Raw genomic sequence first — 20911 nt, forward strand, 5'->3', positions numbered from 1 at the left:
GAGAAACTTAATGCAAGTTTCCCAGCCAAATTCCCCACCTCCTAAACTAGAACCTCTGGGGCTGGAATCCAGGACTGCATTTTTAACAATGGCCTGATGCACACCTAATTTTGACATTCTTTGCCCTAAATCTTGGATTACTAGCCGCATCACCACCCGCAGGTTGTGCTTTTCCCAGCGACTCCATACCTTGAATGGCCTCACTGCTAGTGGCCTTTTCCTAAGTCCCCCCCGCCCCCGCCGCCGCCCCCCATCACAACTTAGATTAGCCCCAGCCGCTCTTTTCTCTCGTTACTAGCCGACCCCGTACTGTACCTGCTTCTGGGAATCTTTTTCTGTTCTTAAAAACAGCTTTCTACAAACTATTTTCCGATCAGAAGCTGTCCGTGGCGTCCGTTTACCGGAGGTAACGGTAAATCTTTTCCCTTTCTACGAGTGCGTTCTCCGCTGCCATGCCGACAACTCCTACTTGTCCGTTTGGAAACTTTTTTTTTTTTTTTTTTTTAATACAAAGTAGATAATACTCGCCGCGGCCGTATTACTTGTCTGCCTAGCCTGCTGAAAGCAACTTAGCCTGCATCATTTTTGCCTCGCGAAGCTTGAGACTGAAAATTTACCTATTTTCTGCAAGAGTCGAAGTACCAGGAAATTAGATAATTTCAGTGTCTTCTCACCTTCCCCGCCATCCCTGGCTCCTGGTACCCAAACCCGCCCCTTGGCCCGCTGTACGTCAGGTGTCCCAACATGGCCGCCCCCTGGGGCCGCGGAGAGCTGGGCGCGGACATATTGCCTCTCTAGGAAATGCCGGAAATCCGGTCGTCCTCGTTTCCTGAAACACCGCAGATCCACTTCGGCTGCCGTAGACGGGAGCCGGACCGGTCTAGACGTCAAAGCAGTTCACAGAAGTACGACGTTTAGGCTCCTTGTAGGTTGGGGAAATCAGGTTAGTGTGTGTTTTTGTCCCTGGATTTTTTTTTTTTTTGTCACAGTGGTGGTTTTGTTTCGCCCAAGGGTGACGCGTGGACTTGGTGCAATCTGGACCCATGAGATTTTTGCCGGAGGGCAGAGGGGGAGGGTAGAAGTGCGGAGGTGGATGTATTTAACGTGAACCAGGAGAGTATCTGCTTTGAGGTATTTGAAGGGAACCGGACGCGGGTTTTGTCTACGGTTTAGGTTGGGGGGTGTCCTGGGTGTCAGTACGATCAGATTCTGTAGAGATCATTGCTCTTCCAGGTGTCAGGGCTTGCGGTTCTGCAGATTGCAGGGCGTACGAGTGGCATTGACGATGAGCGCAGTGTCGGGTTCAGGCTGGGGATTTAATTTGGGGCTCAGTGGTGTTGGGGCCTGGCTGGATGGTCATATGAGGGTGTCTGGCCCAGGTTTCGGATTAATAAGGAAGTGTTTAGTCAGTGTCTGTGGTACAGAGAGGCTTGTGAGGGCTGAGGCTTTGGACGCCGAGGACCCCTGGGTGTACTTTTTGGGTTGAGGTTCCAACTTCGGCTGCTGGGACGGAAGACGGTACAGCCCAGGGCAGTAGTTCGAAACCATCTGGTTTTCAGCTTTTTTCTGTGTGGGTTTTTTCTTTTTTAATTTATTTTATTGAAGTATAGTTGATTTACAATGTGTTAATTTCTACTGTACAGCAAAGTGATTCAGTTATACATACATGTACATTCTTTTTCATACTCTTTTCCATTATGATTTATCACAGGATATTGAACATCCCTGTGCTATACAGTAGGGCCTTGTTGTTTATCCTGGGCTTTTAGCTTTTAATCAAGGAGTCGACTACAGACTGAGGGACTAAACCAGCAATTTCGATCTGTTTTGTATCGTCTCTGCTGCTTTCGCACAGCAGAGGCAGAATATAGTCGTGACAGAGACATTTTGGCCTGCAAATTTGAAAATCTGTGTCTGTTCTCTTTGCAGAACATGTTTGCCAACACCTGCACTCACCTCCTAATATTGATATATTGTACCGGCACCGTTACTTGCTTCCCTGACATACATGAACACTTTGTTCTTTGCTAACAGAATCTCCGTTTTGTTTAATTATCTATCCCTATGGCATGGTGACCTATATCCCAGTTTATTAGTAAGTCCCGGTTGGTCTTAGTAAGTCATGTGGTTCGAGTTCCCATTGGTAGTGATTGAATTAGTACTAAGAAATGAGCTTAGGTATATGGGGCATTTCTAGCCAACTGTGTATGTAAAAATCTGCTTTGGGGTTTCTGGGGGAGCATTTTCTCTTTTAAATAAGTAATGCCTTGAATCTTTTTTGTCATGTTGATAATGATACTGATGAAAATTTTCTGCCCTATTTCCTAATGTTAACTTATTCTTATTTCAATGCATTGGCTCAACTCTGCAATACAAAATTGAAAAGTGGGGTGGTAATGGACATTTTTGTCTTGTTGCTTACTTATAAATTCACTTGCTGTATTGTCTGAAGTCAACATGTTTTCAGGAGGGTAAATCTAGGATTTCAAATTTAATGACATGAAGGTATTCATAGTATTCTTTCAGACAAAAAAAAATCTGTATTTTATCTGAGTCATAACTCCCATTAATTCCTTTTTCTTTTTTTTTTCTTTTCTTTTTTTTTTTTTTTTTGGCCACCTGTAGCATGTCGGATCTTAGTTCCCCGACCAGGGATCAAACCCGTGCCCCCTGCAGTGGAAGTGCAGAGTCTTAACCACTGGACCACCAGGGAAGTCCCTCCCATTAATTCCTTCTGTCCTTTATTTGCATTTTCTCTTTTGACCCTAAATAATTATATATTATTGGTCTTTTCAAACAACAGGCTTTTAGTATTTTTGAGTTTTTCCATTTCTTTGTTAAATTAAAAGCTCTACAAGTGAGTTAGTATGAAAGGAATATATACATATAGGGACTTTCCTGGCGGTCCAGTGGTTAAGACTCTGCACTTCTACTGCAGGGGGTGAGGGTTCAATCCCTGGTCATGGAACTAAGATCTCACATGCCACACAGCACGGCCAAAAAAAAAAAAAAGAGGAATATATACATATATACAGACATTACCTACATCGAAAACAGAGCATTGCCAGCACCCCAGTGGTGTTCTGTGAACCTCTTCCCAATTATATTACATCCTCACACCCGAAGGTGAATACCATCTTGTCTATTAGCAAGCACTTTCAGGCTTTTCTTTATGGTGTTATAACATAATCATTCCTCATCATTATAGTTTATTTAGTTTTGGGTATTTTCAACTATGTTTCAATGTAATTATACATCACGCAATTTGTAAACCATTTTTTAAAACTGAAATGTAGTTGATTTACAGTGTGTGTTAGCTTCGGGTGTACAGCAAAGTGATTCAGTTATACAGATATAAAATCTTTTTCAGATTCTTTTCCATTGTAGGTTATTATAAGACATTGAGTATGATTCCCTGTGCTATGCAGTAGGTCCTTGTTGTTTGTCTACTTTATACACAGTAGTGTGTACATGTTCATCCCAAACTGCTAATTTATCTACCCACCCCCCATCCCCTCTGGTAACCATAAGTTTGTTTTCTATGTCTGTGAGTCTATTTCTGTTTTGTAAATAAGTTCATTTATATCAGTTTTTTAGATTCCACATATAAGTGATATCATATGATAGTTGTCTTTTTCTGACTTACTTCACTTAATATGATAATCTCTAAGTCCATCCATGTTGCTACAGATGGCATTATTTCCTTCTTTTTTATGGCTGAGTAATATTACATTGTATGTATACATACCACATCTTCTTTATCCATTCATCTACTGATGGACACTTGGGTTGCATCCACATCTTGGCTATTGTAAATAGTGCTGCTATGAACATTGGGGTGCGTGTATCTTTTCAGATTAGAGTTTTCTCCACATCATGCATTTTTTATGTCAGGCTCAGTATTTGTGAGAATCATTCACGTTTTTGCACATAGGTGTACTTTTTTTTTTCCTCTGTAACAAGGGTCAGGCAAATATATAAATATCTACACAGTAAATATTTTAGGATTTCTAAGCCACAGTTCTCTCACATATACTTTATTTTTGTTTTACAGTCCTTTAAAAACAAAAAAGTCATTCTTAGCTTGAAAGCTGTGCAAAGACTGTAGTTTTTCCACAGCATTCCATTGTTTGAATATTTGGTTTTTCCTAGTATTTATTAAACTTGTGTTGTTTGCATTTTGGTTTATTATGAGTAATGGTGCTATGGAAATTCCTGAGCGTGTCCACTGGTTCAAATATGCCCATATTTTTGGAGGGATGTATTTCTTAGATGTATTCTCAGAGTGAAATTGCTTCTGGCTTGGAGAACATGTGGAGATGCAGGGAGAGTGACGCTCCTATAGGGGGCACTCCTTGCCATTACACACACACCCTGCCCTAGGCATCTCTTCCATCTGGCTGTTCCTGAGTTACATCCTTTTATAATAAGTAAATATAATAACTAAAATGTTTCTCTGAGTTCTGTGAACGGTTCTGGAAAATTTTTGTTTTGTTTTTGTCTTGTGTTTCGTTTTTTTTTTGTTTTTTAGGCCGTGCCACACGGCATATGGGATCTTAGTTCCCCGACCAGGGATCAAATCCATGCTCCCTGCAGTGGAAGCATGGAGTCCTAACCACTGGACCACCAGGGAATTCCCTGCTCTAGCAAATTAATCAACCCAAGGAGGGGGGTCATTGGAACTTGCCATCTGTGGCTGGTTGCTTAGAAGTACACGTGACAACCTGGACTTGTGTTTGCACATGAAGTAGGAGGTAGAAGCCAGTCTCATAGGACTGAGCCTTCAACTGGTGGGATATGATATTATCTCCAGGTACATAGCGACAGAATTGAGTTGAACTGTAGGACACCCAGCCGGTGTTGTAGCATTGCTTGGTGGTGTGTTCAAAAAACACACATATTCAAATTGGTGTCAGAATCGTACCTTCTTCTGGATGAGTTTCTTGTTATTACATTTCCCTCTTCTGATAGCACCGCAAATTATGTACTTTAAGAAAATTACTAGTGTTCATTATGACACTAGAGATTACACATCACATGTAATTATTCTTTGTCAAATTCTTACGTTAATTAGTACTTCTGCACTTTCCTCTGACAATACAGTCATCTTAGAGCACCTCAACTTCATTTACCACCTTCTAATTTATGTACTATTATTTTGTATTTTAGTTTTTTATGTATTTAAAATCTCCTAAGATATTACCATTATTGCTTACAAGACATTGCTTCTGGTTTGCCCAGTACATTGGTCTTCAACCTGAAGTGTGTGTACTCACAGGGTGTATAAAAACGTTTGGGGAGGTTCCTGAGCGCACACGGTTTAAAGGAAAGCAGTGCCCAGCGCCTCTCCTCCCATACGGTCCCTTTTGTATAATTGAACTGCCTGAGATTCTCCCGCTCCTGAGGTCTGCTGCTGGCATGGATCTCGTTTCCCTCATCCCCTCTGACAGTCACCCCACTTCAACTTCACGGAATAAAGGAATACCCCCACCACTGTCAGAAGCTTAGGCTTTTTGGCCAGAGGGATAAAGTCTTCTGGGGCAGCAGTCTTCTGGGGACACTCAGCAGTGCTGTGGGCACTGGGTTAAGGCGAGCGCCCAGGAGCAGCGTTAGCGTCTGGGCCCAGAGGAGATGTACCCTCAGCTTGAATTTTCTCCTCAACGCACAGGTCCTGACTCTCCAGGAGCAAAAGAATCAGTAGAAGGAGGAAGAAGTTACAGGATTTGGTATCAGCATTTCTTGGGACACACTTGATTGAAGACAGAACAGAATTTAGGGCAGATCCAGAAGACACAGCGACAGAACCTCCCTGTTGGCCAGCTTGTTTTCAGGAAACAGAAGAAAATGATCGAGGCCCAGGTGACTTTTGTTCTGTTTTATTCTTTCCTTGTTCCCTGATGGATTTGTAGAGGCCTGTAAAAAATCACTTCCATTATTCTGTAAACTATAAATATGTGTATCTTTTCTCTGTCATTCATATATATATATATATATATATATATATATATATATATATATATATATATATGTATATATATATGTATACATATATATATATGAGAATGTGGTGTCTCTAGCTTAACAAGAAGATGTAACTTCTACACATTATAGAAACTTCTAATTGGATAAATGGATGGGTGGCTGACTACACAATTAGAGAATATTTTATTAGACATTTGCTTCTTCAATGGTTTATTAAAATAAAAACCCTGCTAGATATCTTGATGCAGCCTATAAAGTGGAAATGAGCAGAAAAACTTTAACATGTCTTCCATATCATCAAAAGGACATCGCTTCATTAAACACCACTGTTATTACAGGAAACCCTGACATTTGACGATGTGGCCGTGGACTTCACGTGGGAGGAGTGGCAGCTCCTGGCCCCTCCTCAGAAGGACCTGTACCGGGACGTGATGCTGGAGAACTATAGCAACCTGCTGTCTGTGGGTGAGGACGGCTCTCCTGGGTCCCTTAGAGGGTCCCCAATCAGTGGCCTCTCCTTTCTCAGCTTCTGAAAGCTCTGGAGTGTCTGTGATGCTCTGAAGCAATAGATTCTTAGCCCCTTACCCAGATACGTGGGTATGTTCTCCCTTCTCCTGAGAGAAAAGCCTTTACTTTGTAGGTTGTAACATTGTTTTGTCCTGAAATGTAACACTCTGCTGTCTTCACAGATCCCAAGCCCAATTCACTGGGTCTAAATATTCTATCATTTCCGGTGAATAGGTTATAAAGCCAGCAAACCAGACATACTCTCCAAGTTGGATCAAGGAGAACCATGGACGATGGAAGATGAAATCCACTGTGGAACCCATTCAGGTGAGTGAGAGACCAGCAAGGTGACAGGCGTGGAAATCACACTGTAGTTGGTCAGAGAAGAGTCACAGCTGTGAGAGGGTTGGACGCTGGGTAAGCAGTGCCTCCGTGCATCCCTCTCCCGATGTCAGACCTCTCTTTCTTTGTAGGAGTTTAGAGAAAAATATATCCCTTCTTAGGGAAGACTCTTGTCTTTTCTGGGATCTGTTTCTTCTTTATTTTACCCCCATCTTGATTTTTGTTTGCATAGTTTTCTTTTCCCTAGGATTCTCATATCTTTTCCTTCTTCTTCATATACTTCCACCTCCTTTTCTATGAAATTCCACCTTCTAAGGCCTCTCTCCAAAGAGAAAACTTTGAATTGCTCACTGTCTTCTGGCTACTGCACCTTTCTGCTCCACTGGTAATGTTGATTTCTTTCCTCACATCCACCCCATCTTGGATTCCGTGCCCCAAAGTAGACTGGTCTTCACTGTGCCTTATTCCCGCTCTGAGGTTCTCCAAAGGTTTTGTTTTCCATTTTCTCCAATGATCTCTTAACCTTCAAAGTTTTCTTCATCATAATAAGCTAAGCTCCTTGGGGTCACTGGAGAAGACTCCCAAATTGATCTCTCCCCAGTGTGATCCACCACAGACTTGGGTTCTATATAACTTATCTCGATGGCAGCTCTCCTGAGTTCCCAGTAACCGCAAGGACCTAAGATCATCTTCCCTCCCAGGAAACCCTAGAGGTTTAGGTTCTCCCTTACTCCTGTGCATCCTCCATCCTGGCCATTCAGGCGTTACCTCACATGTCACCCACCTGCAGAGCTCTTTTCTGTAAAGGAGTCTGCTGTTCATCATGAATTTTTAACTAGGAAAGTTATTTTAACATCCTACATTCTCAGTTCCAGCCTCAACCAGACCATAACTCTTGCCTACTTCGAATTAATTCCTTTGTGTATTTACTGATTTTGAACTTTCTTCTCGTTCACTGTAGACCTTACCATTGTATTCACTTCCTGAAAGCTTTCATTTCTTTCCCCTCACCTTCTGATAACATTAAGTCCCAGGTAGGGACTTCCCTGGCAGTCCAATGGTTAAGACTGCACGCTTCCAGTGCAGGGCACGTGGGTTCAATCCCTGTTCGGGGAGCTAAGATCCCATGTGCCATGTGGCACAGCCAAAAAAAAAAGTTCCAGGTAACCATGTTACCTGTCACATGACATAAAAATTCTTTTAGTGATCGGCATAACATATCATCTTGTTCACACAGAGATTTCCATCTTCTTTCCTAAACCTCCCAATCTGTTCCATACATGTGATTGCTTCCTTGACTCATTCCTCTATGAATTATTTTTTTGATAGTCTAGTGTAAGCTGGAAGGTAACAGCAGTTGATAAAACAAATAGACCAAGAGCTTTCATTCTAAGAGTACGAGACATCAATTTAATCAAAATTTAAAATAAATATGTCTAGGGGGTGAAAAGTGCCGTGATGGAATGAAGTTGCATAATGGATCTCTCTGAGGTGCACATTGTAAGTTAAATGTGCTTGGAGTTCTCTGCTGTGTCATTTTCTTTGTCTTTTTTTTTCCTTTTTTTTTTTTGTCTTCTAGTTTTTTCTTTTCTTTTTCTGCTGTGTCATATTCTTCATTCCCCTCATGCAGACCACAACAATGGATCCATGGGGAGGCCTGTCTCCCTCCAAAATGAGCCCTGGTTTCCTCCACCTCTCTTCCTCTCCATCGTTCCTTCCCGCCAGGTTTCCCAACCTGCAGCTGTTTTCCTGTGTCTATCTCTGCCCTGTGAAGTGGTTTTACCCACCTACAGTATAGGCTCCGTGAACACTAGGAGTATGTTTGTGAATCCCCAACACTAGCACCGTTCCTGGTACACAGAGGTGATCAGTAAGGATCTGTGGAATGAATGAGTCCATCCCTCCCCAATTTGGATGAGGTGGCCCTGCAACCTGTGGTCTCCTGCTCACAGGAAATTGCTCGTATTTTACAGTATTTAGAAAGTAACCAAATCTGTATTTATTCATTATGACTGTTTTTTTCCAATGTATACAGAACATTAAACATAGAGTTTTATTAACATTCGTACCATAGGGTCATCACTAAAAAGACACCTCACATCAAAGTATTTTTAAAAATACCTTTAATTCCAAATCTGGAAGATGGAGGATTTCATTCTTCTTTTCTTTCCTAGAAGTCTGGAAAGTTGATGATCACCTGCTGGAGCACTTACAAAATGAGAGCATGGAGAAGAGACTAGAACAATGGCACAAACAGAACCCACTGGAATATTCTGTTCATCGGAGGAGAACTCATTTTCTGTTCAGGCAAAATCATGGTATGTTTGACTTACATAGAAAAAGTATGAAATCAAATTTAACTTTACTTTCCGAGAGCAGGAGCTATGAAATAAAGAGCCCTGCTGAGTTTACTGGAGAAGTCAGATCCTGTCTCCATGCTGACAATGAACAATTTCATACTGAAATTAAATTCCCCGCAAGCCAAAAACTCACCAGCACTAAGTCCCAATTCATCAAGCATCAGAAGACTCAAAAAATAAAGAAATCTCATGTATGTGGTGAATGTGGGAAAGCTTTCATCAAAAAGTCTTGGCTCACTGATCACCAGAATCTTCATACAGGAGAGAAGCCCCATCGATGTAATCTATGTGGGAAAGCCTTCTTCAGAAAGTTCAAGCTCACTGAACATCAGAGAACGCATACAGGAGAGAAACCTTATGAATGCACTGAATGTGGCAAAGCCTTCCTCAAGAAATCAGGGCTCAGTGTCCATCAGAAAACCCATACCGGGGAGAAACCATTTATATGCAGCGAATGTGGAAAGGGCTTCATCCAGAAGGGAAATCTTATGGTGCATCAGCGGATTCACACAGGCGAGAAACCTTATATATGCAATGAATGTGGAAAAGGCTTCAGCCAAAAGACATGCCTCACAGCACACCAGAGATTTCACACAGGAACGACTCCCTTTGTGTGTGGGGAATGTGGAAAAACCCTTTCCCAGAAGACAGGTCTCATTAAACACCAAAGGACTCACACAGGAGAGAAACCCTTTGAATGCAGCGATTGTGGGAAAGGCTTTATCGAGAAGCCGCAGCTCGTTATACATCAGAGAATCCATACAGGGGAGAAACCTTATAGATGTAGTGAATGTGGGAAATCATTCAGAGGGAAGTCAGTCCTCAATAAACATCAGAAAACTCATTCAGTCAAGGTGGAAAATCCTCCCTCAGAGGGTCACAGGTCCTCACAGAGCAGTGTTGTCCTCCAAGAGAAAAACCTTAATACAGTGACAATGCAAGTACCTTCTGTGGTCCCTCAGACATCAGTCAACATCAGTGGGCTCCTAGCAAACAGGAATGTAGTCATAGTGGGACAGCCTGTGGCCAGATGTGCACCCACAGGAGACAGCAGAGGGTTGGCACAGGAGAGAACCCTTATGAATGCAGTGAATGTGGTTGTGCCTTCAGTGGTCAATTATATTTTATTTTATGTCACAGAAAACCAGTAGGGAAAAAAATTAAGACATTCTCTGAGGAAAAGGGTTGAGCGAAAATTTCTAGTTCATATGGTGGCTGAAAAGTATACACTGAGAGAAACTGTATAAATGCTGAGACTGGGAACACATGACCTACTCATCCAATTACGTATATGCCTTGATACTGAGGCATAATCTGATGTTAACCCAAACACACACGTCAATTGCTCTGTTGTGTCAATTAAATAAATGAAGGAAGCCTGAGTTCAACTAAGTGGAGGAAATAAGGAGGTGAATTTTTTAAACATATAATTTGTTTCTGGAAGGTTGCTATGGAGGAAAAATCACAAGAGGGCTAATATTGGATTGGTGGGCTATGCGGCGTGTGTATATCAATTCAGTTTCCCCAGGCCAAGGTGAATGATGAATCTGAAACTGGGATGTCTTCCTTAAACTTTCAGCAGTTTATATTATGCAGAGGGACTAATGAAACAACAGCCTTAGGCTGAGTCAATTTGGTCTTTTACAGAGTATTTGTCAAATACATCCTTGGTATATGGTTCTGTTCCAAAAGCTGAGGATACTGTGATCAGAACAGAGAAAGCTCATCGTCCCCTGGAGAGACCATTGAGGTAGTCGGATTATCTTTAAGTGGCATCTCTACACTCAAGCTAATTTAGTGAGAGGATGTAAGTATCCATAATAAGTGAAATGGACCTGGAGTAATTGGCTCAAGGGAATATGACAATTTATTGTTGAAGGAGCATATCATTTGGGGGATTGGGGAAGGAGTTAATAATGGTATTTAAGCACCACAGAACACGAACAAGTTTTTTTAAAATTTATTTAAGTATAGTTGATGTACAATGTTAATTTCTGCTGTACAGCAAAGTGACTCAGTTATATGTATGTATATATATTCTTTTTCATATTTTTTTCATTATGGTTTATCACAGAATAATGAGTATAGTCCCCTGTGCTATACAGTAGGACCTCGTTGTTTCAAGTAAGTTATTTTTTACTTTTATTTATGTATTTATTTGGCCACGTCACACGGCTTGTGGGATCTTAGTTCCCTGAACAGGGATTGAACCAGGGCCCTCAGCAGTGAAAGTGTGGAGTCCTAACCACTGGATCGCCAGGGAATTCCCCAAATAAGTTATTTTTTTTTTAATGCCTATTTGTTATCTCCACGAGGAAATTATAAATTCCTTAATTTTAGTGGCTTTCTTTACATTTTAATGTTTAAAAAAATTGAAAACCAATAAGATGAAAAATCAGTTCTTCAGCAACATTTCAAGTGCTCAACAGTCATGTGACTTGTGGCAATAGAATTGGACAGCACAGACAGCAAAATGGTGAGACAATGGGAAGATGCTCTACCGTCATTTCCATTGTACCAGGAAGTTATATTGGAGAGTGCTGGTTTCCATGATTTTCGGTTTCCCAGCACAGAGGGGGGAAAAAAATTCTTATCATCTCTAGATTTGGAAAGTGAATGAATAAACTAATAGGCTAATCAAAATGTATTCTGTCTGTCACTGAAGGGAAAGACAGTTCTAAAGACCAAAATTGACACCCCAAACTGTTTGAGGTTAGAGAGACTTAACTGATTATAAAGGGACAAAGCAAAAAAGGAAAATGATTCCTAGAATAGAACAAAATGCAAAATGAGAGCCTTAGTCTTTAAGAATGGTGGAGTGTATAGGGAGTGGGGGGAGGTGAGATCTTCTTGGAATGTCTTGGAAATGAATCCTGAGGTTTGTCCACAGGCCTAACACCTGTGAAGAGTTGCCATTTAAAGATCCTGGCTCCTCTGTGACCTGCTGAATTGAGACAGGTGTCTTCTATCTCCCTCATTCCTTCCTGCTGTCCTCAAATTGGGGTCTTTGCTTTCTCCTTTATCCAGAGTTCATTCCCATGATCCCATGAGGATATAAGATCCCAATTACAAACACTCCTACTCATAGGAAAAGACATGGAAATTTGCCGTGCTGTGGCCCACTCAGAATTCAATCAAAATCCTGGGTCTGGGTAATTTACTCCTCCAGAAACGTTTTAAAGTGCCATCACTGTGCAAATCACTGTTTTACACAGTGAGAAAACATCAGTGAGCAAAACAGGCAAAGGAACAGCCTTTATGGTGGACCATATAATCTAGTGAAGGAGAGAGATGGTGAGAGAGATTACAAAATATCAGGAAGTGATAAATCCTATGAGGAGAAATGAAGTCTAATAATAGTAATTTATAGTAATCTGTAGGTAGTAATGAGGGAGATTTCCCCCTCCCCAAGGAAAGGCTTTTCTGGATATAATTTGAGCCCAAACCGAAGTACTGAGGGGAATCACCCTTCAGAATATTTGTAACCAGAGAACATTCCAGGACTGTTTGTAATAATTGTCTATGACAAACTTCCTGCCTCAGATTCTCTGAGAAACGTAACGCAATTCCTGAGTCACACCCCACACGTCCTAAACCAGAACCTTTGGGGCTGGAGTCCCGGACTCTGCATTTTTAACAAGGGCATGATGCACACCTAATTTTGAATATATTTGTCCTAAATCCTGGGCTACGGTCCCCATCACCGCCCTCACATTATAATGGGATGGATTCAGGACAGAGAGTCTCCAGCAAAGAATCAGTCACAAGGGCTCCAGCAACCTGACCCTCAGCTCCCCTCCACTTCCTGTGCTGTGACTCTCCACTTCCAGCCAAGGCATGGTCAGGCGGGCTCACTCCTGGAACTGATCAGTTTGGGCCTGGGATGGGCTGGCTGGGCTGCCCTGAGCTCTGAGGGCCACGTGCTGAGCTTACCTTTCAGAACTTGGCATCCCCAGGTAAAGGAGGCCCAGTGCATGCCTAAGCCTGCTTCCACACCCAGGATCCTTACGATTTCAATAAAGATCACCCTTCACCTCAAACAGTGGTTAGGAGTGGGCAATGAAGTCATACTGCCTGATTTTTTTTTTTTTAATAAATTTATTTATTTATTTTTGACTGCATTGGGTCTTTGTTGCTGTGCCCGGGCTTTCTCTAGTTGCAGAGATCGGGGGCTACTCTTCATTGCGGTGTGCGAGCTTCTCATTGCTGTGGCTTCTCTTGTTGTGGGGCACAGGCTCCAGGCATGCGGGCTTCAGTAGTTGTGGCCCGCGGGCTCAGTAATTGTGGCTCGCAGGCTCTAGAGCGCAGGCTCAGTAGTTGTGGCGCACGGGCTTCATTGCTCCGTGGCATGTGGGATCTTCCCGGACCAGGGCTTGAACCTGTGTCCCCTGCATTGGCAGGCGGATTCTTAACCACTGCGCCACCAGGGAAGTCCCATACTGCCTGATTTGAATCCTGCCGTGCCAGCCCTGAGCTGTGTGCCTCTGAGCAAGTTACTCAACTCACCTCAGTTTATCTTTAATATCTGCCTGGGTAGGTTTATTGTGAGAAGTAGATGTAGTTAAAATAGTACCTGTCAAATGCAATTAATAACAGTATTATCATTAGTCCTAGTGACGGAGGACTTTCCTTTCTTTCCTCCTATCTTCTGGGTCCCTCCTTCATTCTTCATCATCTTCAACAATCACTTCTTCAGTGAAGCTTTCCCTCACTCGGCCAGGTTCCCCAATTTCTGGCCCTCCATAGAACTATGTTCCTCTCCTTATAAGCCCTTTATAGACTTGCAGTTTTATTTTTCCTGGATTTAGATGTGTATTCCCCATCAAGATTGGATTGAAATTGTTTGAATAGGTCACAGAGTCATGTGGTTCAAAACTTAAAACTATATAAAAAGGTGCATTTATGAGTCTCACTTTTTTTTACCCTGTTCTCAGTTTGTTTTCCCTTGACCTTCTGGCTCCCACAGGTAAGTTTTATTCCCTCCAGTGTTTTGTTTTGTTTTGTTTTGTTTGGCAGTACAAGCAAGTAGATACTACTTTTTGTCCCTTTTCTTTTCAAAAAGCAGCACATATAAACATTCTCTTGCACCTTTGCTGTATTTAATTTTCACTGAGCAGCACAGAACCTTGACGAAGAGAATACTGTATCTTGCAAGCCAAATTCAGTTATTCATTTAATAGTCCGTTATTGAAAACTTCTGTTCAAGTTTTTGTTCTGAGCACTGTGGATACAAAAATATTACAGAGTTTCTGTCTGAGGAACTCATAGTACATTTTGGAGGGCAGTCAAATTAGCATATTATGATGGTCTAGAAAGATAAATGATCTTCAGTCATCCCTTGTATAGACATGTTTTCTCTACTGGATGCCTTTTATACTTCCTATCGTTAGCACCACAATACAGCTGCAATTTTATATTTAATAACTGTATTATTGTTTTTGAGACTGACCTGGAAGGTGTCCGAGAATGCTATCTGAAGAAGTGACATCTAAGATGACTCATGAAAGAACAGCCATAGTAACTAATATTCTCTCATTGCTTCCTGTGTGCCAAGGACTTCAATGGAGGGAAAGTATTTGCAAATTCCTAGTAGCATATGAGACCACAGGGCATTGGGAAGTGGAAGGCAGGGAGTAATGGAGGATGACAATGGAGAATCCGTTTGATGTTTGCTTGTATACAGCCTTAAAAGAATTCTCTTGAGATCCTGCTTTAGTCTGTAATCAGTATACTAATTCAGAGTTTCATGGAGGGTATGGTAATAAACATGGTATGGTACGGGAAAAAAGGAGGTGGTTGGAGATACACCTTCTAAGAAGGGACCAGTGCGGTGGCAAATTCAGTAGTAATTCAGATAAATGGACTAAAGCAATGAGGGCGAGTACAGGAAGTGATTCAAAAGTTATTTCTGAGCCAGCATAACAGGAATTGGTGGCCAGTGTGACAACGACATATGAGTTTTGTTTTGGCTGCGTCCTCTGACCTTTTCACAGCAACCTCCAGTAACCTACAATCCAGGTAACACATCTCTATTCTTAATTTATTGTGTAATAGTGACTGCTAGATGAGAAACAGAATAAGGGAAAATTCAGTCTGGAAGGGAGAAGGACTTCCATTTTAGAGTTGTGTAGTTTGAGGAGCTGTGAGACTGGAGCAGGCAGTATGTTTTGATGCTGTGTTAATAAAATCTTTTGAGTTTAGTGGGTACTTAGTGAAGAGTCCATCTCCAAGCCCAAACCCCAAATATAATCAAAATTGTAAGTTTTACTTAATCCATTCAAAAATTTGAAATGCATATGTTTATTAATGTTGGCCATGTGAGGATCACATTATAAATACTGTTCTGGAGGTCAGTATTTCATCCTTTTGAAGTCACTTAAAAAATACTGGTAATTCTATAATTGGCTTTTTAATGGCTATAAACCGTTCTGTTGAAGGAATGCGTTTAATTTACCAAACTATTCACCTGCTGATTGTACATTCAAGTTATTCCTAGTTTTTAAAAAAATTACCAAAATTTCTGTGGTTAATATAAAAAGTTTTTAGCAAAGATTCTTAGCATTGGAATTTCTACATCAACGAGAATGAAAAATTTAAATTGTATAGATAATTCTAATAAATTGCTCTCTAGAAAGAATGTATAGATAATATCCTCTACTACCCCTCTGCCTGCATAAAATAATGGCTAATATTTCTTAAGTGTGTTTATTTTATTTGGGAATGATGCCAAACAGTATAACAGCACAGCTCACCATTTAATTACTCTGAAATGCCCTTCGTTTTTTAAGGAAACATTCGCATACATTTGAAGCCTCACCCCTCTCCCTTCCCTACTAAAGGCAGCCACATTCCCAGGCCCCTGTGGGCATCGATGTTCACAGAGCGCCGCTCTCAGCATCGGCCCCGCCCCTTCAACAGGTCTCAGACCAGCCGTACTCATTCCCATCCCCGCTTTACCTCTTTCCCAAATTTCACCAGGACTCGAAGTTTCCGTGTTTTGTCCAGGGCCTGACCGCCGCCTTTACAACGTGTCTCACCTCCTGCAAACTTCGTTGACCGTCCCAAGTTTCCTCCTAACGCTAGCTCCTCGGGTCTCTGCCGAACGGAACTGCACTTCCTGTAAGATGGCCGCCCCCTTGCTGCTCCTCCGTCGTGGCTCACGGGCGCCGCCATCTCTCCCGTTTTGCCCAAAAGACAAAATAGAATCCAGCTCAAGCCGCCACGGCCTTGGATAGGGTCCAGCCTCTAAAAAAATTATTCAGCCTAGTGCTTCTGACCGACAACGAGGAGGGAAAGGGAAGGAGGTGTCCAAAAGCGATTTCAGTTCTTCCCGCTCTGAGCCGTAACCTCCATCACGACCGTTTCCTCCCCGATCGCTGAGGTGGGCGTGGCCACGTTACGTCATAGCGCTGGTCGTGCGGCCCGAACTCCAACACGCCGGAAGGCTCGGAGGTCGGGCCGGGCCGGAGGCGTCCCTAGCGACAGCCGGAGAGGGGATTTGGGCGCGACAGCGGGGGAGTGGGAATCGTTTTGGAAGTGAATTCAGTTTTTGGCAGCTGGCGGGAGCCTTGAGAATCTCAGCATCAGGTGGGTCGGGGTCTGCACGTGGGTCCGGAGTGAGGGGCCTGTGAGGCCAGTGAAAGGCCTTCTGGGGGTGTCTTTAGTCACTGGGGAGGCTTGGCTTCAGTAATAGGCCCTTTGGCGGTCAGTGTTATTAAATGTATGAAGAGAGAAACGACCGAGGCTCTGACTGAGGGTTTTTGGCGATGTGGGTATTTTGAAACCCAGCCCTCCTGAAATTGAGTTCCCCCGCTGACTTTATATTTAACCTCTCTGTCCCAAACTTTATTCTTTTTCTTGTCCCACCCTTGTTCCCCTCAGGATTGAGGAGTATCAAAGAAAGGGGGGGATTGAAACTGAGCAGGACCCTGAAGTACCTCTTGGGTACAAGAGCCCCTCTGTGTCACCCCCTTTCTAGTTTGTAGAAAAAGGCTTTGGTCTCTTGGGGTTTCCCTGAGTTCCAAAGATCAGACTAATTAGGGAAGTGAGGGAATGTAGAAACAGGGAAAAGCAGACAAGAAACAATAGTTCATAGAGTCCTAGTTCCTCCTCAAAGGATGTGCATAACGATCTGATGCATAGCGATCTGATGCATACCTTTAAGTTGTTCTGCAGAAACTAAGACACCTGCCAGGGTGGAGGGTGGTGACTACTTGCTGAGCATACGCATGTAGACCTGAGACTGGTTGGAACCAGAAAGTTGATGATTAAGGTTCCTGAAACACTGTTATCTCACCAACAGCCAATCAGAAGAAAGTCATCCCTCACCTGCGTCCCTCACCACAATTGTTGCCTTTAAAAACCCTTCCCTGAAAGCCATCGGGGAGTTGAGGCTTTCGAGCCTGAGCTGCCAGTTCTCCTTGCTGGGCTCTGTAGTAAACGCTGGACTTTCCTTCATACCAACCCGGTGTCAGTAAATTGGCTTTGCTGCTCAGCGGGTGAGCTGACCCAAGTTTGGTTTGGTAGCAATTTCTGCTCGTGAAGCTCAGTGATTAAGACCTGGAGTGGTAGGTGTAGATCAGTGAATTCGATGTCTCATGCAGGTCTGCGATTCACTGTGGGGCTCAGACGTGGAGAAGCCTGGGATGGGGGACGGGTGCTAATGAATGGGGGTTTCTGGTTCAGATTTCAGATTTAACTTGGAGTCATTTGTTGTTGTTGTTGTTTTGTGGGGGAGGCTAGTGTATGTGGAGGGGCATGAGACTGGCGCTTTGGAGACCCAGGGTCCCTGGAGAGTAGGTAGGTTGAGGTTCAGATGGCGATTCCTGGGCACAGACTTGATGATAGATTCATTCAGCTGATCCAAATCCAGTCTGCTCCTTCAAGTCCATACCTTCATCAAGGCACTAATTAAAAACTCTTTTGTCTTGCCACATAAACACTCTTGTCATTGTCTTCCCAACCAAAAAAGTAGTTAGATATGATCTAGTGATGTGTTATAAAAGATACGTTTTATTCTTCTTGCCTCCAACTTTACTCCACAGTTTTCTTGGATATTTCCTTTCAGGTTCATGCTACACAAGTGAAAACATCTCTGTTACCCGAAATGCTGACCTCCAGTGCAAACCACTGTGTGTGTTTAATATTTTTTTGTTACCTTTGCATATGGAATGACCTGTATAACAGATATAATTTGGTTTTATCACTTCATTTCTAATTATAAATATTTCCATAGTATAAAACGATGACAGATTTTCTTAATGGCTGCAGTAGTGTCACATCAGGTGGATGAACCAGTGACAAGGTTACTAGAGTCACATTAAATGTATGTATACATTAATTTGGGTAGGCTTGACTTATATATCTATACTTTTCTGCAACATGTTATGATTCTATGCTTATCCACCCACAGGATTTGTTGCCATTTACTACTGAATAATTCAGAGTTTTCATTTATATTGCCTTTTTAGTTTGACGGTTTTTCATGTGTTTTTTTTCCTGGATATGCAGGGTTTTGTTTCTATTTTGATTAATGTGCTGAATTTCTCATTACTGTTGATTTCTAGTTTTGTTGCATTGTGGTCAAGGAATAAGCCTCTTTGATATTGACTTGTGAAACTTATGAAAATGTCTTTCTATGGCCTACTTTGCTCTGTAAAGCTTTATTTTTTTATATTTACACATAGGTGTATTTCTGGAAAGGCAGGTGGCCCTTCTAGGGCAACACTGGTGATTCCATAAAGTGAATGGGTGCAATGCCAAGAAATCATCAGCAGGGACATGAGGGCTCATGCACAAGGAGTCATGAAATTTGGATGTGGCCAAGACATTGCATTCATGTTCACCTCCCCCAAGAAGTTTTATAGCTATAGTTTTATAGTCCTAGATAGTCCTATAAATAGTTTTATACCGTTTCTCTTCTCCAGATCTCTAGTCCTGGTGCCTAAAGTGATTCTAGGCTGGAGACCGAGGGGCACTGCATGTACTCAGAGGTCAAAGAACAGTTGCAGTAGGGGCAGGGCGGTGTCTGTGGGTTTGGGGATTTAGAAAAGCTACTGGGAAATTATCTTAGAAAAATTTGTGGCCAGAAGGAGTGGAAACAAAAACTCACAGTAATCCCACTGAATCAATGACTTTTTAATGTGAGTCTTTCTGACTCCTTGTCTCTCTGATTTGCTGCTTTGGAGTGAGTATTGGAACTTGCTCCTTTTTCATTTCTCTGTGGAAGAAAGTTGCTGTCTGTGAGTATGCATTGAGTGTTCTAAGAGCTGTTTCAGAAGTCCAGTTTATGCATTGTGGTTATGTGCTACCTTCTGGTGTGATATTAAACTGCCTGAAAAGTAGTAAACTTTTCAGGCAGTTCTACAGAGAACTAAACTTCTGGAGGTTGTCTGGTTAAAAGGTACAATGGTTAAGGTGATGAGCTTTGGAGAGAAAAGGCCTGGGCTTGAATTCTAGCCCTGCCTCTTAGAAAGTATGTGACTCTGGACAAGATACTTTATCTCTAGGTTTTAAGCCTTGACTTCCTTCGTTCTAGTGATTTGATACTTCTAGATTGGTGGTGAGGATTAAATAAGAAAATGCTTAGGATCTGCTTAACACATTACTCTTCATAATGTTTGCTCTGCCTTGAGGTCTAGGTGTTGTGGTTTTTTAAACAAAAGAAAACTCTTAAGTATTGGGATTTGATGCTAGAGGACGCCTATATTAGTTTTTTTTTAGTAAATTTATTTATTTATTTTTGGCTGCGATGGGTCTTTGTTGCTGCGCGAGGGCTTTCTCTAGTTGCGCTGAGTGAGGGATACTTTTCGTTGTGGTGCGCGGGCTTCTCATTGCGGTGGCTTCTCTTGTTGCAGAGCACGGGCTCTAGTCACATGGGCTCAGTAGTTGTAGCTCCTGGGCTCTAGAGCACAGGCTCAGTAGTTGTGGCGCATGGGCTTAGTTGCTCCGTGGCATGTGGGATCTTTCTGGACCAGGGCTTGAACCCATGTCCCCTGTGTTGGCAGGTGGATTCTTAACCACTGCACCACCAGGGAAGCCCCCTATATTAGTTTTCTGTTAGTTCTGTGATAAAGTAACATAAATTAGTGGCTTAAACAACACAAGTCTATTATCTTACAGTTCTATAGGTTAGAAGTTCAACATGGATCTTACGGGGCTAAAATCAAGGGCTCAGCAGGAGTGAGTTATTTTCTAGAGGCTCTAGGGGGAGAATCTGTTTGTCTTTTCCAGCTTCTAGAGGCTGCCCACACTCCTTGCCTCCTGTTTCCCTTTCCCCCCATCTCCAAAGCCAACAATGGTGTGTAGAGTTCTTGTCACATCACATCTGTCTCTGGTCTCTTCTGCTTTCTTCCATATATAAGGATCCTTGTGATTACATTGGGCCTACCTGAATAATCCAGGAAATCTATTTTTAGGTCATCTGATTAGCAACTGTAATTTCATTAGCAATCTCAATTCCCCTTTGCCTTGTGATGTAACATATTCACAGCTTCCAGGGATTAGAACGTGGATACCTTTGTGAGGGCCATGATTCCGCCTACTACAGCACCTTTAACATCACCGACAAGGTGTATGGCTAAGGGGAATGTACATATTAAAGTGAATTTGCTTTTGAGTCCTTAGAATCAAGTGGAGTAAGGAGAAGGAAGTTCCAGAACCAGGAAAACGTCACTTCTGGGGATGCCATTAATTTGAGATGTGAGAGCTATGACCAGAAT

The 20911-nt window shown here is 42.3% G+C and overlaps 1 protein-coding gene across 2 annotated transcripts in view; it reads left to right on the plus strand.

Annotated features, from left to right (window-relative positions):
* The window catches only part of LOC137753007 (zinc finger protein 350-like), a 34931-nt gene extending 24586 nt beyond the window's left edge, over positions 1-10345 (plus strand). Inside the window, exons 1-5 of one of the 2 annotated variants that reach the window (XM_068527958.1) lie at positions 864-943; positions 5669-5859; positions 6321-6447; positions 6724-6816; positions 9006-10345. In XM_068527958.1, coding sequence (XP_068384059.1) covers positions 5845-5859; positions 6321-6447; positions 6724-6816; positions 9006-10342 — 1572 coding nt within the window. In that variant the 5' untranslated portion in view covers positions 864-943; positions 5669-5844 and the 3' untranslated portion in view covers positions 10343-10345. Of the gene's footprint in view, positions 944-5668; positions 5860-6320; positions 6448-6723; positions 6817-9005 lie in introns of those variants that run through there. The other variant, XM_068527959.1, reaches the window with a different exon arrangement.
* Positions 10346-20911: the final 10566 nt, after the last annotated feature.

This window comes from Eschrichtius robustus, chromosome 19 (assembly GCF_028021215.1).
Source record: "Eschrichtius robustus isolate mEscRob2 chromosome 19, mEscRob2.pri, whole genome shotgun sequence".
NCBI classification, from domain to species: Eukaryota; Metazoa; Chordata; class Mammalia; order Artiodactyla; family Eschrichtiidae; genus Eschrichtius; species Eschrichtius robustus.